The 23,280-nt window shown below is 37.1% G+C and overlaps 1 protein-coding gene across 2 annotated transcripts in view; it reads left to right on the top strand.

The window, feature by feature from the left end:
• Positions 1 to 12,445, top strand: part of GSTCD (glutathione S-transferase C-terminal domain containing) — a 75,679-nt gene extending 63,234 nt beyond the window's left edge. Inside the window, exons 9-12 of one of the 2 annotated variants that reach the window (XM_068403039.1) lie at positions 407 to 540; positions 2,300 to 2,330; positions 6,916 to 6,985; positions 9,407 to 12,445. In XM_068403039.1, coding sequence (XP_068259140.1) covers positions 407 to 540; positions 2,300 to 2,330; positions 6,916 to 6,985; positions 9,407 to 9,543 — 372 coding nt within the window. In that variant the 3' untranslated portion in view covers positions 9,544 to 12,445. The remainder of the gene's footprint in view (positions 1 to 406; positions 541 to 2,299; positions 2,331 to 6,915; positions 6,986 to 9,406) is intronic. The other variant, XM_068403040.1, reaches the window with a different exon arrangement.
• Positions 12,446 to 23,280: the final 10,835 nt, after the last annotated feature.

A 23,280-nucleotide genomic window follows, 5' to 3' on the forward strand; every position in this document is an offset into this window, starting at 1 on the left:
TAGTTCTTTGTATTTCTAAGTCCTTTTTGTTTGACAAAAACTTTTGACTAATCACCACAGTAGTTTTTCTTTTAAAAATTTTCTGGAGCTTTGGTTTTAACTGATTGGATATCACAATGCAGTGTGATATATGTACCTTTTGAGTGCTTTTGGTGAGTGACCCTTGTTCAGTGCTGATGTTCCCTTGTATATGAAATAGCCCATAAATTTTCCTCAACATAGATAGGAAGGAGTGAAAAACTGAGGAATTAAGGGCCAGGCCTTCGGCATAACAGCTTTCACTGCAAAACTTCCTCATATATTTCAGTAACTCAGTCAACCAAAAACATACTACAACAGAATTGTGTGTAGAAAACTGCTGTAAAGGATTTGCTTGTTTCTTTGGTTTTTGTTTTTAACACTGTAGGTGGCTCTGCATGCGTGTGGTGTGGCAACAGACATGGTGATCGAACACTGCATCAAGGCACGAGCAGCCTTTGTCGTCTCCCCTTGTTGTTACGGCTTCATTCAAAACACAGTAAAGTTTAAATATCCACGAAGGTAAACTAAAGCTAACAAGATAAGCTTTAAAATACCAACTTAAATGAAGGAAGAAAATACTAAAAAAGTATAGAATTAATCAATTGAAGATCATTGCAAATGTCTAGGCTAAATTGGTTCACAGTTACAATGCAACTGTTTCCTCCTGTTTCTCTTTGCAAACCCATCCTGAAAGGGAGACAGATTCGTAATTCCTGGGTTGTTTTTTTCTAGATTTATCTATTCATAGTTCAGAAGACTTTATACCATCAACATAATATATATATTATGTGGGAATCTATGTAATATGCAGACCTTTTACCTTGAAATCACAAAGTTAATAGAAAACTCATGAAAATTACTGTAAGAAGGGGAATTGACATTTTAATGTTGGAGAAAGATGTAAGCAATCAGCTTAAAGAAATGGGTCTGGTTTATACCACAGTTTACTGCTTGTGAAACTCTTCTGATTTATTCCCAAGTAGACAAGCTCTCCTATATTTCAGTTAATATTTTTAATACTTTTTTCAATGGGCTGTGTAGATATTTTGTCTTCTTCCAGTCTGCCATGTTGGAGATACTTATATATCTTAGGCTTAAGAATTTTAATGCCTTTGATATAAATAAAATGTAAAGTGGCAGAAGATAAGAGGCTAACAGCTTTCTGAGGCAGAACTAGATAGGGGAAGAGGGTTGTGTTTTTTTTCCCTAAAGCTGAGCTTTGCATTTTGGATGTCCAACATGAATCAGATTTAATTCTGCTAGGAGTTACAGCATTGTCTTAGGTATATATTTGCTAAAATAAGAAATTGAAACACGCGGTCTTAAAATCTAAAAAAAACTTATGCATCCCTGTTAAATATTTTTCATATTTTTCTGTAATATCGAAGTGTGCTTTCACAGAAGTGCATGGAGACTAAGTATTGAGAATTTGTCGGTTTGATAAACTTTGCATTCAACTGTGTTTTCTTCGTCAATTTGATTCTTCCATCTCTTTATGTGTGTCCCTTTTTATTTTCTCTTGTGACACAGTAAAATAAATAAGTATTCTTAAGGGAGAGGCAATAAAATTTTAAGACTTCTAAATTTAGCAGACATATAACTTTCCTCTGTTGCCTTGTTTTAAAATTGACTGGATACTGTTTAACTTTTGACCAGTTATGTTTTTAGATCGTGAAGACTGGAAATGCTCACTATGTTAGAAAACTTTTGTTGCTGTAGATGCTGCAAGAATGTAAATTATGGTTTTGTGTTTGCTAAAATTTTGAATCTAACATTGTAAGCCTACGTAAGAAAATTATTTGGTTCGTAATGTATTACCCTAGCTTGAGCTACATTTTAGGGTTTACTTTTTCTTTTTTCCTTATTTTATATGATCATAAAACATGAGGGCCTGCCCATATCCCAATGTTGCCTGTATTCTATACCCAGTTCCATTGTAGAGTCACATTTTGTGATACAAACAAAATATATGCATGTCTAGAGTTTGTGTACATGTAATATAGAGTATTTATGTGACAACATGGAAATGCCAGTAAATCTGTGTTAGCATTTATAATGATCTAAAGAGAGAATTTTTATGAATAATACAATAGGAAAAAAAGAGGGGACACCAAATATGCTTTTCCTTTTCTAGTGAAACGGAACTGTAATGGTTTCTGGGGGGTTTTTTTTTGCCTTTGTGTAGGATACAAATTGCTATTGTGTTTATGTAGTGATTGTTCTATTTTCCACCTCTGCTTTTTCAGATGTTAATTGAATTGGTCTATTTTTTTTTCAGTCATCAGTTCAAAGAAATTTTGTCCTACAAGGTATGTAAAAGGGTTGTGGGGCTGGGAGAGAGTTATGTGCAGTTGTGCAGTTACCTGTGTTTCACTGGGTCTTCTTATCAAGTGAAATATAAGTAGTTATCTTTTAGTTGCAAGGAGGAGAATGTGTTATGTGAAATGTTCATTAGTAGTGCAGATGTCATTGTGTTGCTTTCTCTCCACCATCCATTTTTTAAGGCTTTTTTACTTCAATAAAATTAAATAGTTTCTCCACAAAAGAACTTTTTTTATCATAATGTATAAGCAAGCCGTTCCTAAGATACAATTACAGGATACCGATTTATTTAGGTCTTAAATACAACTGTTTATACTGTGGAAATGTCTGATCATTTTTTAGGTAGAATTATTGCTTTTATAGACATTATTTTCTGATAAACGTTAGATTTCTCCCTCTAATTTATGTCTATAAGATTGGACATAGTGAGTAGGAAGAGTTTATACTCAGCAGCAAGAATTTTATTCAGTATTGTTTTAAAAATGTTATTCAAAAATACTTCCAAAATATTCAAATGTGTTTTGACTCTGGGGAACCAGGGTCTGTGTGGAAATAGTCTGAGAGAAAAGTGGGAGAAGGAATCAATGAGGCGTGCAGATCTGACAGAATGAAGATAACAGGGGAGTGAAAAAGGACAAGAGAAGAGAGGTGAACAGCAGACAACTGGTACTAATCTGTTAAGCTTTGTCTAGTGCGTTTAAATTAGTTAGTGACGAGCAACCAGAAATTTGAAGGTTGGATGCACTTAATGTGGCATGGAAAGAAAACATTTCCATTTGAGAGAAGCAAGGTTATATGGAAACTTTACTAAGTTTACATGCCAAATCCTAGACAAGGATCTTGGTGTTTACAATATAGAAAATGAATTTTGGAGATGCAAAATAATCCTTTGTAACAGAAATATGAGAGAGAGATGATATTTCTAATAGCCAAATGTTTTTTGGGACAGTGAGCATCTCAAAGGTGCTGTATGTAGCCGGAAAATGGAGATGATTATTTTTAATCCTGAAGTAAGAAGGCATTTAAAAAATACAGAAAATTTCCGGCCATCGTATATAGGGAAGTTCAGTTATCTGGTAACACACTGATCTTATCTTCATGACAGTCTGATTTATGTACACTTTACTAATTTACATGGAAATAAACGTCCATAGATTGACATGATAAAAGTGGCACAGTGGATTTGGACCTGCCATTATTTTTCCCCTTGATTTAACATTCTTTTCAACACGTGTATATATTTCTAACACATAAACACAAAGAACTCAGGCTCAGTTCAGAAAAAGTTTATTTACTAATGTATTATTAAAAGTAGACATGGTGACAATTATAAAGTCAAGGATGCCTAGGTTAGGATAGTGTGTATACTCTTATTAAAGCTCAGTGAATTTTTTTCTTAATCTATTAATCCATGGAGGTTTAAATCACAGATTTTATCAGTGCTATAGACGTTCCAGCATTTTATTATTCGTGTTGCAAAAAGGCACAGGGGCCAAGAACAATGCTAAAATATACTGCTGCTCTTAATAATGTAAGAGTCTATACAAACAGTCTAGGCTGGTTGGTGCCTCAAATAATCCTGGTTATAAATAACTTTTGTTATACAGCTAGCTATATGCATTTTTATATTTCATATTAATAAATTGTTACAGGTTATTGGCTAGTAGCCAGAGCTGCCATGTGTTAGCCAGACGTTGCCTTTGTCACCCCCCTCCAGTTCCCATTTTAAATTCATTTCTCTTATCTTTCATTTTAGCAAGATCTAAAAAGACATCCAGAAGTCTGGCAATTCCAAAACTTTTTTGATGAGAACATTATGCTGTAATTCATTAGTTTATAGCTGCAAAGAATAAGGTTATGATAGTTGTAGATTTCTATCATGATACATTTTGAGACTATTTGTCAAGACGCTCTCCCTGTAGGAGGATTGTAAAGTAAAACTGAATAACTTTGCACATACAGCTTTGAAAACGTAATAGGAATTGAAAGCGTGGGTGTTCTAGTAAGCAAGTTAACTGTTTATGCACAGACAAAGTTTGGGCAGTTTATAATTATTATCTTCATTATTTTAGAAATGCTTTTCTTATTTCTGCCAACAGGGAATGTGGCAATTTAATGACTGTGTCATGAGGAAACGATGTAGTCATAACTTAGACTCTAGTTTAACTTTTTGAATCATCTCTGTAGGAAGCCAAGGCATTAGAGTCAGTCCAGATTTTCAGGTTAAGTGGTAAGACTTAACGGCTGAGGGAGCTGGGGTTGTTTAGCCTGGAGAAGAGGAGGCTCAGAGGTGACCTTATTGCAGTCTACAGCTACCTGAAGGGAGGTTGTAGTGAAGTGGGAGTTGGCCTCTTCTCCCAGGCAACTAGCGATAGGACAAGAGGAGACAGCCTCAAGCTTCGCCAGGGGAGGTTCAGGTTGGACATTAGGAAGAATTTCTTTTCAGAAAGGGTTATTAGACATTGGAATGGGCTGTCCAGGGAGGTGGTGGAGTCACCGTCTCTGGATGTGTTTGAGAAAAGACTGGACATGGCACTTAGTGCCACGGTCTAGTTGACAGGGTGGTGTCAGGGCAACGGTTGGACTCGATGATCCCTGAGGTCTCTTCCAACCTGGTTGGTTGGTTGATTCTGTGATTCTGTGACTTACCTTGGCTCTGGTCTGGTCAGATGAGCTAAGAACCTGGCGTTGCAAAGAGCCGTGTTGTGTTGGGTGCCTGAAGGCTGGTGAGGGGTTCTGTGCTAATGTGGATCTTCTCCCTCTCCTCTGAATCCCTCTTTTTCTCCCCAAGCTGCCTATCACTGCTTCTTCTCTCCTAACAGCAGCCACATTGCCTGTGGCTCTCCTTCTCCTCCGTTCTCTGGTAATCATATCTGGGTTTAACATTTTCAGCTCTTTTGTACTACAAAAATAGGCATATTTGAACTGAACTGGCTGGGCATAACATGTTTAAGTCCTAAATACGTTATAATATGTTCTCATTTTGCTTGCACATTTCTTATGTAGCTGTGGGCTAAAAAGCTTCATGTGAATGAGCTGTACTAGGGAACAAATATCCTTGCCTCAAGATACTCTAAATTTATTTAAATGAGTAATGCATGAGTATCAAGTAGTGATAATATTTTATTTTATAATATGTGGGCAAACTTTTTTGTGGTCAGGTGTCTATTAAATTTATGAATTGGATGGAGTGTACTGTGGAGGGAATTACCATCTTGATTTAATATGAAGCTGGGATTTCATTCAGTTTTTCTGTGAAATTAAGACTTTTGGATGTTTTTGTCCCCTTAATAAAAAGCTGGAGTAAGTATCCTTACTTCAAGATACTGAAGGAAGCTGATGTGTCCTTAGGTGAAGTTGCTGTCTCCATCTGTTACAGGAACCAAACCTTTAAAATAATCATTTTATATCAGATAAGAATTTAAAATAAAAGTTTTCTTTTTGATGCAAGACACATGTCCTTTTTTCAGAACTATAGCTCTGGGAGCTTAGCTTAGCAGAGCACTTTTTGTTGTCCATTTCTGTTTTCTCCCCATGACGTTATAGGAGAGTTGGGAATGTTGTACAGTTCTAAAATGGTTCTGATGTACTCTGTCCTGTACTTAATATTGCAGCTGTCCCAAAGAGCACAGCTGTTATCAGAGCATTAATTTCATTGCTACACCTTCAAGGCTTTTTCTCTCACCATCTGACTAACTTGCCTTCCTTAGCTTGGCTGGTCTTTGAGAAACCATTAGGCTAGCATAGGCGGTGTTTTTTGAAGGATGGAGTTTTGCCTGCTTGTGTAGTGATCTAAGCAGGGAGTAAGGTGGTGGGGCTAACCCTCCACTGCACCATACCCCTGGGTGACAAGACAGGAAGAAATCAACAGCAGCTGTTGTAGAAGCCTCTGCAGAAGCTTTAAGTAGAACAGGGATAGTTTGAAAGGGAATTGTGCTCATTTTGATGTAGGAAACTTTCCTATTCACAGCCAGGTATTTTTTGCCTTCGGGATCAGTTTTGCCCTCGAGATCATTTTTACCTTCAGGATCTTTTGGGCTGATCCTGAATGGATTTGGCAGAGTGGAGGAAGTTTGACCCACAAGGCGATTCTTCTGGGATTCAAAATCACTGCTTGGGAGAAACGTGCAGTAGTTCAAATCACCTATTTAAGAATTTTGTCTTGGCTGCTTATGGATGCAGAGATGCTGCCCCATGGTGACTGTGCTAAAAGAAGGCTTATGTGCTTATCAGTAATTGAAGGCAAAATTGGTCTGCAGTATGTCTTTGAAGAGTGCTATCTTATATACATTGCATCCCATTCGACTGCTGCAGAGACTTAGAGAAAATTTAGCAAGAAACAAATACTCATGAGTAGAAATGTGGTCGTGGTTACAACGATGATTTACACACATATTTACAAGCCAAAGCAGTATCAAAATTAGGATTTGCACTCAGATAATTTTTCTAGAAATATAGTCTTCAACATGATAGCATTTTTGATACTTTTAAGCATTTAATTAGATTTTTTCTTACTTTATTTGGAAGAGGGAAATGCTACTGAACCAAATTTCTTTACTGTTTTTTTTCTAGGAGCACATGATCCTTTGCAGATTTGCAGATCAGACAGCTGTTCAGCTTCCACCTGAACGCAGGCTAATTGGTATGAATTTCTGCAGCTGTTGTGTAAACTATCTCAGTAATGTATTTACCTTGATACATAAAGGAAGAAGTAGTACATTTATGAACAGGGCATTAAGTTGTTGTCTTCTCATAAACTTGAAAAATCTGAGTTTATTCACATTTCGCCTCTTGCTGTTTTGAACTATGGTATAGAAACTCTTTTCTTCTTTCAGAATGAGATAGAGGGTTTGCATTTTACTGATTTTTGTTGCTTCACCTTTTTTTTTCTCCCACCTTTCTCTGAAAAGAATGAGGTCTTTGTAAAGTTCACTAAAGTCCTGCTATTGTCAGTTTATCTTACATTAAAAGCACAGGCTACTGGTACTTGTGATTTTCAGTGTGCACCCTTTGTCCTGCTTGTAATTGCTGATGATAACTCTCTCAGGAAGGGCAAGTATCTGATGCCAGCTGGAAGCAATAAGGCTAAATGGCAGAGGTTGGGCTAGCTTTGGTACAGGCAGGCTTAAGAACATACAAACATATTTGGCCCACCTCATTATTAGGATCATCGTAATAATTTTAGAAAAAAACTAGAAGCTTTTCTGGGATTTTTTTTTTTTTTTAATAGTGAATAATGTTTATAATCTGAAGAGTTTGCCAAGAACACAGTTTGGCTTACCCCTCACCTGGGGTACCAGCCTTCCCGTTGCAGGGAAACTTATAGTTACAGCAGTGTGTGAGTCAATTTTTACCTTTTGGTAGTCAGTTCTGTTTCAGGTATGTACTTCATTGCCATTCTGAGTAAGAGCAGCTGCCTTCTGAAAATTGGAAAAGGACCCAAAAAAATTTTGAAAGTTTATAACTTTTATCTATTCTCTGTCTCTGAAACTGCAATTTTTTTTTCACAAATTTAACCTTTATGTGCTTTGCCCTGACAAAAAACCAAACATAAATCTTACTCCTCTCTCTTCCACTACAGGAAGCGTCATTGCTTTTTCTGTTTTAAAGAATGTTATTTTTTCTTTAAGTTCCAGGTAATACTAATCTGTTTCAGTGAAGATCATTCCCATTTCGGTGTTCTGTTTCAGCTTTGAAACTGGTTTTATGGGAATCTTGTTGGGGTACTGTTAAGTTTTGCTTGCAAATCATTAAAGATTGAATCAGATCAATGTTACAGCCATGGTGAGATTTTTTTTTTAATTTAATTTTGTGCAATGCACAATCAGGTATTGAGAAGACTGTGTAGATTTCATTTAATGAAAACATTCCTGAACAGGTGGAGACTTTTCCTTTTCTATTCTAAATGGTGGCAAAATGGCTTGTTCTGCTACTTTTTGAATATTTTAGGATTTTATTGTAAACTGTACGTTAGGAATTACCACTGAATTTGTGCAGCTTCAGTGAAGTGACAAATAAGTTTGTTTCATTACCTGTAAGCCCCTAAAGCACTAAAGTACAGCATCCTGTCTGTGATTGTCATGGCTGAAACAACACATTTGTCAAAGGAGTTATCACCAATTTCTGCAGTATCTGTGAACATAAAAATACGCAGTTGAACCCAGTTCCGCTACGCACAGCAATCCTTTCTTAAATGAACAAAGTTCTGTTTCCTGTTTTCACTGGACATGTGTGTTTTATCCACCATATGCAGTAGTGGGACCTGAGTGCAAACATACTGAATGGTTTCATGAACATCGCTACAGCCCACCTGATTTATTGTCTGATCACAGAACTGCTCCATGTATTTCACACAGCCTTCCTGAGAGCACGCGGGGAACGAGGCCCCAGTTGTGACAATCCAGATGCCCCCTTAGTGTGTACACTCTGAATGATAAAGATATTGCTGTCAGCAGCAGGAGCATGGACATGCCATTTAGTTCAACCAGCTGCAGAAGGTGATTTTCTATCAAACCACAAATGTAGGAGAATAGTGCCATGAGAATTAATTTATGGAGATCACATCAATTACACTGGATCACTGTTTGGCATTTTAGTCTTTTATTGATATTCAATAACCACAGATTTTCAGATTTTAGGTGAAAGTACAGGAGGAAAAGAGTTATGCTTATAAAGGGAGTAGAAGTTTAGCAATTCAGAGAGCTAAAAGGTAAACTAGGCATTTTTTTTCTCTTCCTGTGGCTTTTACATTAATGCATGGATTTCTCTAAGTTTTGAGAATACTTAAAAATAGTTGTGCCTGTTATGTTTCTCCATATATGAGTTAACAATCCTTCTCATGATCTTTGCTAAATGAGGGTTACAAGTCACAGATGTGATTTAGAACTATTAATGACTGTCTATTTGAAGTAAAACAGTTACGATCATTTTTTAAGTAGATTTGGAACTTATTTTTTAGATGACTTACTGATGTGTTTTCCTAACATTGAATATTGAAGCGCATGTTTCTGATAATGGTTCTACATTTTTAGAGTTTCCATGCTCTCCTTTGCTCTCATTTTAGGAAAGCAGTGTATGGGGCTTGTGGATCTGGATCGGGCATGGGCTGCAGAAGAACATAACTACTCTGTCCAAGTTATATCTATGGAGCCAGAGAGTTGTTCTCCGAAGAACAATATGTTTGTGGGCATCCCTACTTAGAGTGTGAAACTTGCATTTGATTTGAAGTTGGACATAAATCTTCAGTGCATAATGGTATCCAGCAGATACAAGCATAACTGGGAACCAGACATCACACATCTTGAACCCATAGTGTTCAGAAAAGGAAGCAGTACAAAAAGTCTTAGAGAGTGAACTGCATGCAGAGCATCACAAATTGTACTTATAATGTGTCATTAAGCAACTTTTGGTTCTCTTACTGATAAGTTTCTGGATCTAACAACTGTGCATGGAATCATATCCATCTGTAAAGGTTTAGAAAAAAGTTGGCCTCATTGAAGGGAAGGTGATTTCCTTTTTAGTAAAGCTGTCTTGGCTGCTTCAAAATTGCATTCATGGTCAAAACTGTATTTGTGTTCATAAGCAGAGCAGTTATCAGCCAATAATGCAGATCACTAGACGAACAGAAAAAATCAAATTTATGGTGTTAGTGAAGAAGGCTGTGCAACAGGTGGTGGCTTGCCTTCGCTGAAGAATTCCATACTACTGTAGGAAGATTATTTTTAATAAAAGTTCATCCGAATACTTTGGGCATCTTTCTGCTTATCAAAAATGTATTCTAACTTTATGAATATTTTTTAAAATACTTTAAAATTATGTTTAAATATCACACACAATCCAGAAACATTTTATTTTTCATGAAACTTATGTCTCTAAAAGATTTAAATACTTGGGTTTTTTTAATGTGAAGACTGAAGGAAGCTGCACACTTATTTGGAAGCAAAAAGGTGAGCAAGTAGGTATGAATTCATAACTTCAGCCTGAGTTCTTCAATAGATAATGACGGAGCACTTTTTCTGCAACTTTTTTATAGTTACAGGAGTAGTTAAAGTTTGGAAGAATATATAGCAAATATAAACTATATGGCAATACCAGCGGGTTTTCTCTCATACTTGCCCAAAGAGAACGCAGTTTTTAAGAGAGCAGTGTGTCATGTCTGAACATTATCCATGTTAAATTATTTGTTTTAGAACTCCAGATACTATGTCTGGAGTGAGAAGAGGTCTCTTCATTACCTTTTTGTACTGAAGGAAAAACTCATCAAGGTGAGACACCTGATGCAAGCTTTGATGCTGTTTACAGTAAGGATTTTCACAGTGCTCTGCTCCAGGCAATGGGTACCAGTATGAGTGTCTTAATTATGGTGATGTTGAATATTTGGCATGGTTTGATATTATGCAATAATAAATAGCTTTCAGTAAAGTAAGAATCTGTGCTGTTACATGCTTCAAAATTTCTACAATATCTGTCTCAATAGTCTGTAAGAGTTTTGGATCTACCAGAAAATGGAGAAGGAATGCATTTGGGATGTGCCATAGGGAGCATGTGTGCCACTCAATAAAAGATAAAAATGGCTTGTTTAACAGGCAAAACCAGTATTTCTTGGAAACAGAGGTGGAGAAGGAGCCTTATTGGGACAAATGTCCAAGAGGTTATGTCCAAGACTGTGCCAAGAGGCACAGTCAAGAAAAATAGCTAAATTCACACAAGAATCCAAATACCAATCTTTGTTTCATTTATTTTTTTTTCCATTTTTTAAAGTACCTGTTTTCCTGTTAATGACGCAGTTTCCCACAGGTGTTGCTTATTTTTGACTTAAGTAAATTATATTATATCTGCCATCCCATATAGAAGTAGATTTCACAGGAATAAAAGATTTATAGAAGCAAGGGAGAAAACCTGCAAAAATAGTGCTGTGTTTATACGTATCGTGACATCCCATTTTTCTCAGATGGGCCAAACTACAGAAAGTGAGTTTGTGACAGATTTTTTTTTTTTTCCAGACATTAGGGATATTTTGATGGCATCTCGTAGTATCCATCACTTTGATGGCTTACAGGATAGTGAGACTGCATCCCATTTGTAATACTGCTTTGTGACCTTGTCACTGTTGGCATCAATGGGCTCTGGTTTCTTCTCAGGAGAGCAGAACCTTCCTCATGTCTAAGGATGGAGTTACCTTACTATGAATAGTAAAGCCTGAACTATACTTGAGGTGAACTGATGTTTTCTTTATTGAAAACTGAAGAGAAGCAGATTGAAAAAAAGGCATAAAAAGGAGAAGATATTTTCAACAGTTGATAATAGCTGATATACCACAGATTAAATTGCCACTATGTACCACATACTTCCCTCTAGAAATGTGAGCTCGATTATATTAATTTTTAGGTATGTTAATTTGTTACATGTTTCCATATGCATAAATGGTATGGAATGAATAGAGCCTAGAATTCCCTAAATAAGATGGCTGGACATCGTGGTCCTGGTTAAGTGAACAACTTATTGTTCTAGCAGCTTGTTATGCAAGGAGCTAGCTTGATGTCCAAGATGCAGACCTAAATACTATTTGTGTTTCTTTTGTCCTTAGCAAGTTTCAGCTTATTACAACTATCATTAAAAGGAAATCCGATTTCCTAAGTTGTTAATATATTAGGATTATATACAAACAGTAACACTGAAACCAAGTTAATTTTCTCTTTGCTTGTAGCTTTTATTTACTCAGAAAGTAAATGAATAATGAAGTGTCTTGCTCTGCACTCTTCTCCTCAAAGTGAATTTAAGAAAATACCTGCATTTTAAAAATTCCCATGATAAGCCTCATATGTAAGGAAAAGTGTTGAGGATAGTTTTATAATAAATCACCTGGGTAATTTCTGAGTGAAAACAGAACAGTTTTTAAACTTTGTATGTGTCAAGTGGTATATTTCCTAACTTGTAACTCAGAATTATTCTACTTAAATGTTTGAATTTTTCACATATTTTGGTTTTTTAAAAGGTGCTAGTGGAAACGTTCATTTTATGGGAAATGAGTGATATTATTTGAGCATTCTTGTTAATTGATTAAGTAATAACTGATTCTAGAAATAAAATTATTGACTAGTTCTGTGCTTTTTCCCCTTCAGACTATATTTTAGCTGATTGTTACTGATCTTTCATAAGTTTGCACAGTATCAGCTATGTTGGAGCCCTTGAAACAGGTTTGCTAAATGACTACTAATTTTAGTGCTAATTTAAAAAAAAAAAGTTTTCCAGTATCATTGAGAAACATGAACCTGTTGTGTGAATTGAAATGTACCTGTATGGCTTCAGCAGTTTTACTGTCACATTCCTTGTGATAAATTTCTCATTCTTCCTTGAGTGAAAGATTTCCCTTGAGCTTTAAGAATTAGGAGGGAACTTACTGAGGATACATGAGGGTTGAAATCACGGCTGCACTGAAGATAGCAAGCTCTCCATGATACTGAGGACAATAGGTTTTCATCCACTGACTTTCAAATACATGAAACATCACTTTTAAGTTATTTTTGTGTACTGAGCCCCTTCTATGTTTAGACTGCATTGTTGTGCATATTTGAAAAGTTTTAAGGGGTTTCTATTTTAAAAACATCTGAGTTAGCGTCAGATGGAAATATGAATCTTTCTTGGGGGTGATAAATTGATCTTTTGAGAGGTTGAGTGAGACTTGGCTGATAGAATCTTTAATACCATATTGGAGTTGTGACCTCCTGATGGAAAGCTTTTGAACCGTTTTATATATATCAGACTTGAACAATGGCGGAAATCTGCAATTCTCTAGGTTGCTACAGTAGGCATGCATGCAGCAGAATGGAAAATGGGTGTGGAATGCAGAGCTAGAACAAAAAATACCTGAGGTGAGCTTTTTGTACTTTCCCAGAGAGATACAGCTGGTGGTTGCTGAGTGGAGCAGACATGCAAGTGAGATGGTCATGGGGTATGTAAGTACCAAAGCATAACGATGCAGTGATAGCCCAGAGAGGTGTACCATGTGTGCCCAATCCGATAGTAAACATGCTCATAGTGGAGACTTGATTCTTTCAGCACTAAGGAAGCATTTCGTCAACAGGTTGTAAAATTCTGCACCTGTATATGGGACAACCATATGTAAGATGTATTGCAACCCAGTTTTATTGGATTCATCATGAAAATCTTGTAAAAGGTTTACCCACTGATCAAAATGCATAGATAAACCACCTGCAGAGAAGAACCATTGCTGTTTCTCACTTAACAAATCTGAAGGTTGAAAGATGCTGCTGATGTGGTGACATCATGCTGATGGTTTGGTTAGTTCGCAGCAAGTATATTGGAGTGTAGAAATAATTTATTGCTGATCATATTACTGCTGATACTGCTTTTTTTTTTTTTTTTTTTTTTAATTATCCCTTCTTCTCAATGAATGTCTTTTTGGGTTCGGAATCCATTCATCAACACTAGTGCCCAATATGGTATTTGTATATTGGTGAGGATTGAGTTACATTTCTTGAAGCTTAGAAAACAAAAATCACTGTTTTGTCTGCCTTCAGGATCAGAGTGCAATTACACGAGTGGTAGAGTCAGGAGAATCTTATGTATGTAAGAACTAAAACAATGTCAGTAATTATGTGATCATGAAATTTGGATAAACTACCACTTGCTAGTTGCAAAAGGATTAGAAATAGATACAGTATGCAGAAAAAAAGGCATTTGTGCTTCTTAGCTGTGTTCACTTCATATGCCAAAGTCTAGTTTCAGAAACTGTTTTTAATATTTTTGTGCACTTTAATCATCAAAAACATTAGTTCACATTAAAATTCTTATCCTTTTGTCAGTCCTAAGTAATTGTCATTTTATCTTTCTATTAGTGTGCTATTATAGCTCCTGTTTTTCTTGCTTTCTCCTCTCCCAGTGCTGGTTTTCCAATGCAGATTGTTACTTTGGGTATATTGGAACAGCATTCCATGCATATTTTTAATGTTAACAGCTTTTTCTGAGCCTTAAAGTGTCAATTTAAAATAACATGCCAGTGTACTGAATGTGCCCTTTATTCTAATATGTCATTGTTGTAATTTTTAATGTTTTTATTAGTATATGGTTGCTTTTGCTGCATTTAGTGTTGTAACATTTCATTTAACGTAATTAGAATTTGGAGGTTTTTGGAAGAAATGTATTTTTGAATGTATGAAGATAGAGTAAGTCACTGTACTTTGACCTGTTACCAGTACAACTGTGTCATAGCTCAAACACCTTCAATTATAGCAATATAATTCTATGTTATTTTCGAGAGAAATGCAATTGTCCAGTCATGGACACAAGAGACAAAGGAAAATCAGCTCCGTTATATGAAAGTAATAAAGAGGTAGAGGCGTATCTAAGCTAAACAATGCAACAGTAAATTCATCTCTGCCATGGAACAGAAAACTCAAAAGTTAGCTTTTCTATCTCCAGTATTGTCTTGATGCCCAACTTTTGATGTGTTTCTCAGTTTTAGTGTTTTTTCTTTGATTTCTGTAATTTTGTTCACCCCCAAACAGTAGCATGTCAAAGGCCTCGGCATAACTCCAGTTACAGAGTATCATTTTGGAATGATTAGGAATTGATATGCCGGAACAAATGATGTTGCAGGTAAGAAAAAGGGGAGTGAGTTTTTGCAGTTTTAGAGCTTGTGTGAGGAGGTGATACCTGTTTCTTAAGGAGGCTACAAAGTTAGATGGAAATTCTAGACGTATCAGGTTGGAGGGCTTCCCGGGGGCCTTGCTCTGTGATTTTCTGGGGATGGAAGTGAGAGTGACCTGCATGTAGTTCCCCGTGTTGTCCTTCTTGCTGTGAGATTTACCTTTCTGAAATCATTGGGGAACCTCCTCAGGCTTCACAACCTTTCAAAGCCAACAAAGAGCACCCTCATGATGATGCCAGCCAGCTCTCCTGATACTCTCAGATGTGTCCTATCTGCTCCTATGGACTTGTATGAGTTAGAGAACAGTGTCTAAGTGGAGGAAACAGGTTGTGGCTATGGTATGATGGGAAATGTTAAACATGGAGGAAATGGCTAAGTTTTCTTGCCTGTTAAATGAATATGAACAAGTCTAAAATTAACTTTTAACTCACTTGTTTAAAAAAAAGAAAAGCCAAACAGTAACTACTCCACTGAGGAACATCTGACTTTTATCAGATGTTTTAGTCTAATATTTTCAAGACAACCAGGGTACTTTTGGTGCAGGCATGGGGAGAGGAGCAGTGGGGTGTAAATGTGGAGAGGGAAGGGGGAGTTGGATGGAGGATGGTTATTTGAGATACTACAGCTGCGGAGCACACTCCCTCTAGCAATTTTGTTTCCCTACCCCCCATATGCTTGTAGAGAGGTTTTTCATCTGATATTTCCAGGACTGTGGACCATTTCTGAGTTATCTATGGCAGTTTGAATTGATAGATGTTAAGAGCTGCTTATGTGTTTTTTTGTGACAAGCTGACCTACTATTTGGTTGCATTCAGTCTATATAAAAATGCATACTAAAACACAAGCATAAAGTGAAGAATACAAAGAATCCTATTATTTTTCAAAGAAAATCCAAAAGTGGTGGTCTGGGATAACATAATCAACTTAGTGTAGAACTCTGGGGGTGCCAGTAAGTTTGCAAACTTAAGTGATTGTTTTTATAACATGCATGTTTCTTTGTGGCATCTGTGTTCAGCCAGTGGAATTCCCCATGACAAATATCACTGAGCCAGGTTTTAAATCAGGGTTTTGAATATTTTTTTAAATAAGGATAATGAAGTTATCCATAGTTAAAATAGACAATAGGGAAGGATCATGGGGGATGGAAGGCTCATGTTTCAGAACTTAGGCCAAGAACTTTGAGCCAGCTGCTGTTCGTTAAAAACGTTGTTGCTCCTTTCTCAGAGGCCTCTGGTCTGGACCACTATTGGCAACCAGAAGAATCAAAGTTCTGATTTACTGTTGCAAATCCCAGGCGCCTTCCTTTAATTGAGGTCTGCAGTGGCTGACTTCTTAAAATTAACTTTTACTCAATTTTATTCTTCAACTACTAAAAGGCTGTTGAACTGCACAGCTTCTGATTATTGTGGGTTTTGTCCAGCGAACATTATTTTTCATGTATTTCAGCATGAACTATAGATTTCTTTCATGAATAGATAACCATTTTCATACCCCTGCTGTGTTACAGTTCCTGAGCTATAGGACATATATATGGCTGTGGTTCAATATAAGCTTGGATGATGACATAATGGGCTGGTAATAACTCCTGGTATATTCTACTGACATTGCTTTCTTAAACAATATCACATCACTATGCATTTTGCCTAAGAGGCCAGTCAGTATAGTAAGTGTGTGTAATTTTGCACATTGATTTTGCATGCTTTTAGCTAATTTTGTAGAAATAGCTAATATTTGGCACCCATGAATGTTATTTTTATTCATCTGGCATGTTCCCATTCAAATACCCATTTAATGCAGTCATCAACTATAGAAATAGTTAAACAATACTGTAAATGGACATGTTTTCTTTGTTGGGATGATTGCTGACACGCTGAATTCTTTTCATTATGTAATTTGACTGCAAGCATCTCTTTACTTTGGAAAAAGAAGAGGAAAAAAGCGCTCTCAAATAGATTTTCTCGCAGTTTTCATATTTGCAGTGCTTGTATGGGGGGATATAATTAGAATTTCAGGATAAATTACACTAAGTATTGGATGAAAATCAAGACTAAAATAAACATTCAATTCCTCTTTTTTTGCATTTGACCATTATACACAAACATTTGGTTATAAATAGATACCTCATCCATGTTGGAGTAGCATTTCATGTTCAAAGTAGGATTCTGGAACAGAAAATCCTTTTTAAAGTGATTTAAAGCAATTACACAATTTGAAACCTTTAGTTAGTTTATGAGTCTTTATTACAATTGGATTACTTTTATATGCTCTGTAATAAATACCAAAAAGCCCTCTAAAGTAAAAGAGTTTTCAGCTGATTAATCCTTACTGAGAGAATTTGCAACTGCAGTTCTTTTTAGCTCTTGATAATCTTACATTAGCAGGATATCTGTATACTATTGATATACCCAATAGCTACTGTTACAAGAATAAATACCATTGACATGTATACATACATGTATGCCTGATGGACATAAATAATCTAATTAATTTGATGTTAGCACTTACCTTGCTTGAAAGAAGTGGGAGCGTTTAAATTCTGAGGAGAGCACAGCACCGTTCTGTGTCTACCATCCTTATTCAGAATTTGCTGCTGCATGTAGAAATCACTAGAAAGTATATTTTTAAAATTTTTCAGGATAGTCAGTCTTGTGCATCTGATCTTGAAGAATGTTAGTGTCTTTCTGAAGATTGTCTGTTAACTGTGAAAGTGTAGGCATATACATGCACAAAGTTGCTATGACTTAATACCTACCTTCATCTACAGAGAAGAGTTAATGCAGTGCAGAAAGCTGTAAGACAAAGTTTTTAGCTATTGCTCTCAGGGTGTTCTTGAACAGTAACACTTTATTCCTGGGTGATCAAGTCCACTAGACTCATACCTTACATGAAGCACAGCAGGTTGTCTGTAAGTGCTGCCTGGCTCTCCTAATTGTATGCACCTTCCAAACGTTGAGAAAGAGTAGAAAATACCTTTCTTTACTCAGTAATTTTCTGGTTTGAACCAAGAAAATCAAAGCTGAAGTTGACACCCGTGAGCTAAATAGGAAGAAATGACTAAAAGCAGTAAATTCCAGGAGGTGCTAGTTTAATTCTAAGCTATACTCCAGACCCTGTTGTGCTGTTACTGTGTGAAGAGTGAGAAAATCAGTCAGGCTTTGACATACAGGAGGACTCTATAGAAATTTCTAAGACCTGTCTGCTTAATGAAACATGTCCCTAGTGCACATTGATGCAGTGTTCTTTGGGGTTGCATATAATGTAGAGAGTTGCCCTACAAGTGTGCACACCTAACTTTTTATTCATGTACATAATGCTGTTGATGTTGGGGAAATGATTCATAAACTAAATTAACTAAAAGTTCAGTACAACTAGGTTTGGATTCAAATGTTTGTTGTTTTGGATCCTAAAATCATAAGCTTCTGGGAGCCAAGAACCAGAGATTAGCACCTTTAACATCATTTACAGTACAAATGAATCTGATCCTTTAAGTGGACTTCCTTTGATCTTCCTGATTTAACATGTTTAAAATGTATTCCTTTTTGCTTACATGATCATAACCTTTATTTTAAGCAGAAGTAGAAACTGAGTACTATGCAAGCTTGACAGTATAATTCTCTGATGGGCAGCTGACACTCTTTTAACTGCACTCGAAGGAAAAAAACGACACCTCATTTATCTGGATAGTTTCCCTCTGTCTTTGAGAGCTGACAGTTTGTCAGTTTAAAGGTGCGGCTTTTACACTATTCAGATTATTGCAAAATATTTTAGAGTTGTTAACACTATAGTTCTTGAAAGAAGGTAGAGCTTTTTATAGACACTTTTCCTATGTGTCTTCTCAACTCTAATACTTCCGCTACTTGACCAAGCATAGTTATCAGTCATAGTTATTTATGTATTAGAGCTAAAAAGACAGGAATAAAATGTACTTTCTGAAATGTGACAGGAACCAACTTTTTATCTCTTTGTCCTAGTTCCATCCTCTGTCTGTCCATAGAACTGTTAATTCTGTCATTAATTCTGTTCCCTGTGGATTCTGCTATTTAAAGCTCTACAGGGCTCTTTAAAATTTGGACTGTTTTTCATTCGTCCTAGAACATTATGATATGGTCTGCAAACCAGTTTTTGAAATTGTTGACAGATTTGCTCCAGTCTTTCTTAGGTTTCCCCTCCCCTTTCATGCTAGCCGTTACAATTTGTTTTCTGTTACTGAAATTTTCTCCCTTTTCCGTCTGCAGAGTATCTTCATTACTGATGGAAAAAGCTTCTAGTCTGGTGCTCCCAATCCATCTCAGCTATAACTATTGTATTTCTCTACCTTGTGAAAGTTGCAGTTCAGGAGAATCCTGGTTTATTTCAACAGTTCAGGCATGTGTTGAATAGCATTTTAAAACGGGATCCCAAATTTATTGTCTCCTCTCAAAAGATATTCATGAAAATCCATAGAAGTCTGTAGATGTGTTATTTGGACTTACTGGTTTTGAATATATGATGTTCTTCAAGAACATAGTACAAAGTAAAACAATGTTACTGCATTGTTTTAGCAGAGTATAGAAGAATCAGTAACTGTCTACCAAAACCTGTAGATAACCCTGAAACTGCTTCATTTCCTTTCATACTGAGCACTTAAACCCATCTTAAATCTTTTCCATCCTCTTGTCTCTCACAATGTATTCTGAAGACGTGAATTTCATGCACGTTTTAGTCTCTTAAATCCTACCTAATGAAAACCACAAACAAAATTTGTAATGCTGAAAGGCATTAAAAGGCTCACATGCAGCTATCTGTGCAATAATCATCATACCAGTCATGTGCTCTATTTAACTTTTACTACACTATACTTCTGTGAGATCTCCTTTGGTTTTGACTTAAAACATACAAAAACTTTATTGATATAAATTGTTAGTTTCACAGAGGTCAGTACTGGGTCCAGTTCTGTTTAACATCTTCATTAATGATCTGGATGATGGGGCACAGTGTACCCTCAGCAGTTTTGCTGATGACACAAGACTGGGAGGGGTGGCTGGTATGCCAGAGGGTCATGTTACTGTCCAGAGGGACCATGACAGGCTGAAGCACTGGGCTGACAGGAACCTCATGCAGTTCAACAAAGGAAAGTGAAAAGTTCTGCACCTGGGGAGGAACAAGCCCATGCACTATATGCTGATGGCTGCGTGGCTGGAAAGCAGCTTTGCAGAGAAGAGTCTGGGGGTCCTGGTGGTCACCAAGTTGAAGATGACCCAGCAATGTGCCCTTGCTGCAAAGGCAACTAATGATATCCTAGGCTGCATTAGGAGGATTGCTGTCAGCAAGTCAAGAGAGGTGATCCTTCCCCTCTACTCAACATTGGTAAGGCCATACCTGGAGTGCTGTGTCCAGTTCTGGGCTCCCCAGTACAAGAGAGACACAAAGCTACTGGAGACAGTCCAGCAAAGGGCCACTAAGGTGATTAAGGGACTGGAGCATCTCTCCTATGAGGAAAGGATGGGAGAGCTGGGACCTTTTAGCCTGGAGAAGAGAAGGCTTGGGGGAATTTTATCAATGTGGCCAAATATCTAAAAGGAAGGTGTAAAAAAGATGGAGCCAGGTGCTTTTCAGTGGTGTCCAGTGACAGGACAAGAGGCAATGGACACAAACAGGAGATTCCATCTGAACGTCAGGAAACACTTTTTCACTGTGATGATGACTGAGCACTGGCATGGGTTGCCCAGAGAGGTTGTGGAGTCTCCATCCTAGAAGCTATTCAAAAGCTGCCTGGACATGGTCCTGGGCAACCAGCTGTAAGTGACCCTGCTTGAAGACAGGGGTTGGACCAGGTGACCTACAGAGCTCCCTTCCAACCTCAACCATTCTGTGATTCTGTGAAACAGCAACAGAAATAATCAGCTGTCCACACTGTTTTAACTTCTGAAAGTTCTTTCAGAGATTGCAGTTATATAGAGTTGAACAGAGGAGCTAGGTCAACAATATCATAACTGTATGAAAACTTTCCCTCAGAGCATCCATAGTACGTTTTCCTGCCTTGGTGTCTCAGGGTGTACTAGGAATTTTCTGTGTGTCAAAACAAGATGGAAATTAAATAAGGAATTCAATCAGTTAGGCAAGCCCATTTTCCCCTTGAGAGCAGCAATTTAAACTTATTTATATAAGTAGTTCTAGGTCAATTTATCAGCAACCAGTACCAGAGGATCCATCTCATTACACAGCTATAACTCAGTTCAGGCAAGCAAAGTTACAGCACCTGAAACCAAATGAAACAGAGGGAAAATCAGGACCCAGAGTGGTTTATGTATTTTGAGGTAATTTATTCCATCTTTGCCAGAATTTGTGTAGCAATTCAGGTTCAGTATGAAAAAAGAAAAACAATCTAAAGTATTGGGTTAAAGTAGTGCTTGATCATTTCTCTCTGGAAAGTCATTGTCATAATTCATGTAGGTAGACTGGGCAGCATACCTGTATTAATATATGAACCTCCACCTTTTTTTTTGTCTGATATTGACAATGAGCTCAAGGCATGGGGAAAACCAAAGTTACAAAACTGTGTGATAGTCAAGGCTGGTATCTTAGGCTACTGTAAATAATTTCCTTCTAGTTCTGCACCTCCCAGTGTATTCCTTGCTGTAAGGAGTGTATTTCATGAGCAGAAACAATTGAATCCATGCCACACCAGATTATTTGCTTCTTTTGTCCCAAAGACAATTCTGGTGACTTTTCAGGCTGATTTATGGTTGTTTCTTATATGTTAAAATGCTTACGTAGCCCAAGAGGTCCTAGCTTGCAGTCTGGGCTCATGAAAGAGAAAATTCACATAAAGTCCATAATTATTTCAGGTAATGTAAAAAACAGTTGGCCTGCTTGTTTCAAATCGGTTTACATTAGAACTGTGGTCAAGAACATATCTTCACGGTGATCTCTTCTGTTAGTGTTGCTTCTTTGTGTTGTTAAAGTTAGAGCAGAAAGTGTGAGGTTAAGTTCGGTTTCAGCTCACGTACTTGCAGTTTTTTGATTCTTAACAGCTTTTTAAGTAGTTATCCTCTGTATGACATATGTGACCCTTTCCTGTTTTGTTTTCTTTGTTTTCTTTTAATTACAGATAGCAATCTGATTTGAGTATTGCTCTGTTTTTTTTGAAGAATCTGTCATCAGTCTTTAATATTGTTGAACAGAAGGTTTTGATGCACTTCTTGCTCATGAAAAAGACAGTACGCTGTTGATTCTGAGTGTTGCTGAGTTACGTGTATTTTCTTGCCGTATACGTAATACTTCTTTGGTAATTTCCACTCAGGCAAAATGTCTTGCTTGTGCCTCAGTTCTGGTCTCTTCACTCTGACTGCTAAGTGAGTGTGCATGTAGCCCATGAAGATGCTAATGATTTAGGTGACAACATATTAGTGATGTATAGAACAGTTTTCTTGTGTTTTCTTGTGTTCAAGTGTTTGGTTTCCTGAGGAAAGAAGACAGCATCGGACATGGGCTGCATGGTGTAAAACTGGACATGAAGAGCTGTAGTACGATCTACAAAACACAAGCCGTAAAGCTGTAAGAGTTGTATTGGACTCAGTGTATTATTGGGACAGTAGGACCTTACAAAGATTATGTGGAAAACGCTGCTACAGAAGCATAATTAAGCCAGGCTCTGCAGGAAACTCAGCCCTGCCTCCTTTTTACCGAACCCAGCTGATTTGTTGTGAGGCTTTCCTAAAGGCTGACTGAACTATAGCAGTGAATAATGAGAGCTATCTGGTTGAAACAACCTGGAGTAGATAATGATGCTAATGTGTTGTTGGGGGCATTCTCTTCAGTGCTGACAATCTGACTGACTGCATAAAATAGTTTGTCAATCATTTATTTAACAGGTTCCTAAAACTTTCTTCTCTTTCTCCCTTTTTCAGACAGCGTCAGAGGACATATGTGTGTTTTCCTGCTCAATGTGTGAAGGCATTCACAATAGTTTCACTCACATACAGAACTCATCCCAGTTCAACCCTGTTGTCTGCCTGCAAGCAGGGATCAATGCATTGTAGTTTCTGGTCTTGTCCACGAAAACATTTCTCAAGCCTGTCCACAAAAAAATTTCTCAAAACTGTTTTCCAACAGTTGCATCTCCGTCATTGCTCACATCACTGACTGGTGCAGGATGCAGAAGGCTGGGATTAGTGCAGGCAGTTTAGCACCATTTTTTGAAGTTTGTGGTGCTATCCTTCACCATTCTGCTGAAGATGTCTTTTACATCAGTTGCAGATTTCTCTGCAGTCAATGATTGTGTTGCA

Source organism: Nyctibius grandis, chromosome 6 (genome assembly GCF_013368605.1).
Source record: "Nyctibius grandis isolate bNycGra1 chromosome 6, bNycGra1.pri, whole genome shotgun sequence".
In the NCBI taxonomy this organism is placed as follows: Eukaryota; Metazoa; Chordata; class Aves; order Nyctibiiformes; family Nyctibiidae; genus Nyctibius; species Nyctibius grandis.